Source organism: Propithecus coquereli, unplaced genomic scaffold (genome assembly GCF_000956105.1).
Source record: "Propithecus coquereli isolate 6110/MARCELLA unplaced genomic scaffold, Pcoq_1.0 Scaffold132, whole genome shotgun sequence".
Taxonomy (NCBI): domain Eukaryota; kingdom Metazoa; phylum Chordata; class Mammalia; order Primates; family Indriidae; genus Propithecus; species Propithecus coquereli.
Genome location: NW_012137414.1, coordinates 2,791,241 through 2,797,321, shown reverse-complemented (window position 1 = coordinate 2,797,321; position 6,081 = coordinate 2,791,241). Strand labels below are relative to the sequence as shown.

At 40.2% G+C, this 6,081-nt stretch overlaps 1 protein-coding gene across 1 annotated transcript in view; it reads left to right on the top strand.

Moving 5' to 3' along the window:
• The window catches only part of DMD (dystrophin), a 2,517,447-nt gene that overhangs the window by 1,677,996 nt on the left and 833,370 nt on the right, over positions 1–6,081 (top strand). The window contains exon 46 of the mRNA XM_012638704.1: positions 5,063–5,212. Within this exon, the coding sequence (XP_012494158.1) occupies positions 5,063–5,212 (150 nt within the window). The remainder of the gene's footprint in view (positions 1–5,062; positions 5,213–6,081) is intronic.

Below are 6,081 nucleotides of genomic sequence, written 5' to 3'. Positions count from 1 at the left end.
GTTGCTATTATCCTCATTTTACAAGGTCAGGTAATCAAAGGAAAATGGAATTGCTCCTTTATCAATGATTCAGTTAGTTTGCGCACATAAATTAGGGTCCAATGTCAACCATTTATTTCTATGAAACTAGAAATTTGCACTTGAACAAGAGATAAAGTATCTAAATTAAAATATGGTTTAATTCAATGAGCAGATGTGGAGCACTTACTATATGTCATACCTTGTAATAGGTATTTGAGATTCAAAAAATAAAAAGTTTCAGAACCATTTGAAGATGGTTGTACCATGGAAAAATGAACTCAGTCTGTTCTTAGAAATTGATCTTTCCTAAATGTATAGAGTGTCACATACCACAGCATAACTGATAATCCATTTAAGAGACATATTTAGTTGCATTTACTTATTAATAAATATGCACTGATTATCTTTTCTCCTAGACAATCTGGGTGCATATATATATTTAAGGTTGTTATGTCTTGTTGAATTGCTCCCTTTATCATTATATAATGACCATCTTTGTCTTTCTTTACCATTGTTGGTTTAAAGTCAACTTTATCTGATATGAGAATGGTTACACCTGCTCTCTTTTGGTTTCCATTTTCATGGAATATTTTTTCTGTCCCTTCACCTCAAGTCTCTCTGACTCCCTGTGGATTATATGTGTTTCCTGGAGACAGAATATATGTAAGTTGTATTTTTTCATCCATTTAGTTAGCCTACATCTTTTGAGAAGGACATTCGGACTGTTCACATTGAGTGATAGAATTGATATGTGGGATGCTGTTCTGTTCATCATGTCGGGTATACCTTATTGCTTTGTTTTCCCACTTGTGCTATTGTTTTATATGAGCTGTGAGCTTTAACATTTGCATGATTTTACACTGGTGGGTATCTATTGTGTTGATCCATGTATAATGCCCTTCTAAGTATTTCCTACAGAAAAGGTCTGGTGGTGACAAATTCCCTCAGTGCTTGCTTGTCAGGTAAAGTCTTTATTTCTCCTTCATATATGAGACTTAGTTTTTCAGGCTACAAAATTCTAGGCTGGCAGTTGTTCTGTTTAAGAAAACTGAAGATGGGGCCCTGATTCCTTCTGGTTTATAAGGTCTCAGTTGAGAAGTCTGCAGTTAGCTTGATGGGTTTTCCTTTGTAAGTTACTTGATGTTTTCTCCTCACAGCTTTCAGGAGTTACTCCTTCATGTTGACTTTGGCCAGTCTGATGATTGTATGTCTTGGTGATTCTCTCTCTGCAGGGAATCTCCCAAGTGTTCATTGAGCTTCTTTCTGGATTTCTAAATCTCTAGCAAGACCAGGGAAGTTTTCCTCAATTATTTCTTCAAATAGGTTTTCCAGACCTTGTACTTTTCTTTTTCACCCTCAGGGATGCCTATGATTCTTATATCTGGCCTTTCTACATAATCCCATATTTCTCGTAGTTTTTGTTCATTCCTCTTGATTCTTCGTTCTTTATTTTTGACTGACTGGGTTAATTTGAAAAAGTTGTCTTCAAACTCTGAAATTCTTTCTTCTGCCTGATCTAGTCTATTCTTAAAGATTTCCACTGTGTTTTCTATGTCATTAAATGTATTTTTCATTTCCAAAATTTCTACTTGTTTTTTTTTTTTTTTAATGTGTCATCTCTTTAGTAAATTTTTTGTTCATTTCCTGAATTGTTTTTTCTGGTTTCTTTCATTTGGTTTTCCATTCTCTCTTAGATTTCATTGAGCTTCCTTATAATCTATATTTGGAAATCTTTATTTATCATTTCAATGTTTTCATTTTGGTTGGGATCCATTGCTAGAGAGCTGGTGTGCTCCTTTGAGGGTATCTTTTCACTCTCATTTTTCATTCTTCCAGAGTTCTTGCACTGATTGCTTCTCATCTGGAGCAGCTGTTGCTTCTTGTTTTTGATTTTCTTTTGTTTAAATGGGTCTTCCCCTCACCTCACTCTTAAGGCTGTGTCTGTAGCATGCGTTGGATAAGGACCTTTGGCTTGCTCATGGACACTCTGATGGGTGTCCAGGTTCTGGATGGATACTTTGGTCAAAATAATCCATAGTGTGGTGGTTTTCTCACTTGCTAGTTGTTTGTAGGCTGCAGAGGTAGTGAGCTATGTGTGTGGGCAGATTCCCTGTCTTTTATTGATAATGGAAGATGGAGGTCTTTGAAATCCTTTCTCTCCTCAGTCCTGTGGTCTTCTTAATAGTGTGAATTATATTGGGATGCCTAGTTTAATCTCTGAGATAGTAGGTGTTGCTTGTGAGTAACAATCAGCCACACCCTGCATGATTGAATCAGTAATGCTGTAATGGGGTGTACAAGTTGTCCTCCCTGCCAGTAAGTGGCGCTCACCAGATAGAGCCAGCTGCAGCATTGTTTTTTGGGGACCTGTAATTAGCTCTACCCTCTCAGGAGAAGTACTTGGATGCCCTAGGTGGTGAGTGGGGCCCACAGGGCACTCCTTATTCTCCATCACAGCAGAGGTGGGTGGAGGAGTGAGGCTAGATGGAACTGGGTCAGGTGAGCCTACATTCTGGCTCCACAAAGGCAGGCAAAAGAGCTATCTCATCAGGGGTGAAAGGTCAGCTCCCAGTCACTGGGGAAAGCCCCCAGGGAGGGGCTGAAGTGGCCCCACCAAGCCAGAAAGTCTGCTCATGTGGGAGGGGCAGTTTGGGATTCACAGTTTGGCTGTCAGCAGTGGGTTTCACTCTTCTCCCTCCTCTCTTGCCCCAAAGTCTCCTTTGGGCATTTGGCCACGGGCAGAAACTCAAAGTAGCTGAGCTCACCAGCAGTGGCACTGCAGGCTGGGAGCTTCCCTGTTGAGGATTCCACCCTGGGCTGAGAGTGCAGCTTTCCTGTGGGGAGAGGGCTGCTCCCGAGTACACCATGTCTCTGAACAACACTGAACTCTCCTCTCAATTCTGCCCATGCAGGCTCCCTCGCCTCCTAAAACTAGTTCACAAATTTCGCCTCTGTGTCCCTGAGCAAAGCAATTGAGTCCTGGGGTTATGAGGTCCAGCCTGTGGGCCTGTCTTCTGATCCCCCAAGTTCAATTCTTGACCATTCAGGGAGAAGCATGATGGTCCCAACTTGCCCGTGGAGTGCTCAAGCAGGTTTAATGTCCCTCTGCTTTGGGGTATGCCCTGCTCTGGTGGAGCAGCTACACGAGCAGCACTGGAGAGGGCTGGCAGGCAGGGAGCTCACATCTGAGCACTCTTGGTCTGTTACAGGTCTTCCAGAGGAAAGGTATGAGCCCCACTCTCTGTTGGAGCCTCGTTGTAATGGACACACAAACACAGGGGAAGCAGCAACTCCTGAGAGTCTTGGCTCAATTGTCACTTGGGGCACCAGTGCCTCTAGGCAGCAGTATGTGGGGGAGGGGAAGGAGAGTAAAAAAAGTCAAAGTGGAGGCCAGCTGGTGCTCTGGTCATCTCTATCCCTCTCCTTGGAAGGCAGCCCACCGGAATGTACAAGCTCTGGGATCACACAGATCCCCCAGAACCCACTGGCCCCTGTATGGCCACTGCAGTCTGGGCTGGAATTAGGAAATGTTTGTGTGGGAACAAGTTACATAAAAACTGAAGGGACGAAGCTCCCTGAGGGTGGACAAAGGCACACAGTGGGTGGAGAAGCAATATGATGCCCACTATCTTGGCTTGGGTCTGTGGTGTTGGGAAGTGACCCTGAGGGGGCTGGCAGCCTGAAGGTTTGTCCTCAAGAAGCTCGCAGTTCACTGGTGGCAGCAGCTTTGGGGCTCGTGAGGGTAGAAAAGCTCTCCAGCCCCTTGGGAACCTGCTGACTGCCAGAGGTGTGAAGGTAGGAGAAATAAAACTCCCACCTACCCTTTCCACCAGGCTCCAAGTCTCTCAGAGTTTAATCTCTGGCAATATCTTGCTCTTTCTTGTTCTGCTCTGCAACTTCTTCCTGTGGAATCTCTGGTAGGTTCTGACACTTTTTTCTCAGAATTACACCTGATCTATGTTTTTATTTTTCCTCATTTAAAACTTATCCTTCTTTCTGAGACGATCTGGCAACTGATATCTCTAATCAGACATCTTCCCATGGATCCTCTCCTTAGACAATCTAGATCAGGGCTGCCCAATAGAACTTCTATGATAATGGAAATGTTCTGCATTAACCCTTTTTATAGCCACTAGCCATTTGTGCCTTTTGAATACTTCAAAGGTGGCTAGTGCATCTTAGGAACTGAAATTTTAGTTTATTAAATTTTAATTAATTTAAATTTAAATAGTTTCATGTGGCTAGTGGCTACAATACAGGACACTGCAACACTAGATGACAAAAATAAATAAAACCATAGCATCATGGTTGTTTTGCAGGTATTGAGAAAGGGCATACATAATGTGATGCTGAATGAATAAGAGAAAATCAGATATGTGAAGGAGTCAAAAATAAGGGTTTGGAATGAAACCGCCTAAGTTTGAATCACAGCTCTGTTGCTTGCTAGTTTTGTGCCCTTGGAGCTAGTATTTAACCTCTCTGTCTCAGTTTTCTTCTATATAAAATAATATAAGATAACAGGATCTACTTAATATAGTTATTATAATATGAACATAAACTGAGATAGTATACATGAAGAGATTAACACAGTACCTGGCACTGTGTGCATTGAGAGTGAATATTATCAGTATTAGTTATCTCTTAAGATGATATGCAGTTTCTTACTCAGTGGCATGCTATGGTATGCTATGGTATCTAAGAAGTTGATGAATATACCCAGATTGTTCTATTTGTGATAGAAATATGTTTTCAGACTCTAACTCTCTTTGGGGTGTTGTTTTACCATCTACCATTTTTCTAGTGAAAAAAAAATCTGTGAGGGATAGATAATCTGGTCCTTTTCAGGAAGGTTTATCTACTGAACAGTGGGTGTTTCAGTCCATTAGCTCTGTGCTCTGCAGAAAACTGTTGCTATTTGAGGTACCACTGGGCCTTCGGTCAAGTTGCTTCATTTTGATAGACTAATCAATAGAAGCGAAGACAAGGCAGTTGGAATTGTGCTGTAATTCATTTTAAACGTTGTTGCATTTGTCTGTTTCAGTTACTGGTGGAAGAGTTGCCCCTGCGCCAGGGAATTCTAAAACAATTAAATGAAACCGGAGGAACAGCACTTGTAAGTGCTCCCATAAGCCCAGAAGAGCAGGATAAACTTCAAAATAAGCTCAAGTACACAAATCTCCAGTGGATAAAGGTTAGACATTAACCATCTACTCTGTCACATGTGTTAAATGTTGGCAAGTGTTTGTATTTGTTTTGTTTCCTGGGTGTTTTATTGGGGGGGGGAGGCTGATATGTGGATTGTTGTTTTATTTGTTTTTTTAACCTGATCATTTGATTTGGCTGTATGTTTTGCTGTGAATGTAAACAATGGTAATGGTGGATGGCTTTACATTGCTGACCAAATGCCACAACGTAGGCCACTATTTCATTGCATAAATTATTCTAAAGAATTAGAGTGAAAAAATAATGAAGTAATTAATTCAGTATTCAGGTATATATTGACGGTATTTAAGGAAAATGCAGGTGGTCTAGTTCTAGTTCAACAAGTATCATAAATCAAAATTACTTATTTGTACCTATAGTATAGACTTAATAATTAATGCATGCTAACCCTCTCCAAAAGGTGATTGATTTATTTATTTATTTGCCTGCTATCTTATTCACTTAACTTGTAAGTCTTCATCTTTCCACCTTGGATACTTTCTAAATATAATATTAAAAATGTTTATCAAATTAATGTATACTTTAAAAACAAGTGGTCCATATGAATTTATGATTTAAAGCAACATTAATTGATCCAGCACCATTTATTGAAAGACAATAATTTTCCTACTGCACTGCCATGGCATTTTTGTCATAAATCAAGTGAACTTACTGTATGCGTCTGCTTCCAAATTCTCAATCCTCTTCTATTTGATCATGACTGTCCTTCAACCAGTACCACACTGGCTTAATTACAATAACTTTTTGACAGATTTACTGAGGTATAATCCACATACCATCAGATTCATCCATTTAAAGTATAAAATTCAATGGTTTGGGTATATTATAATAATTTTT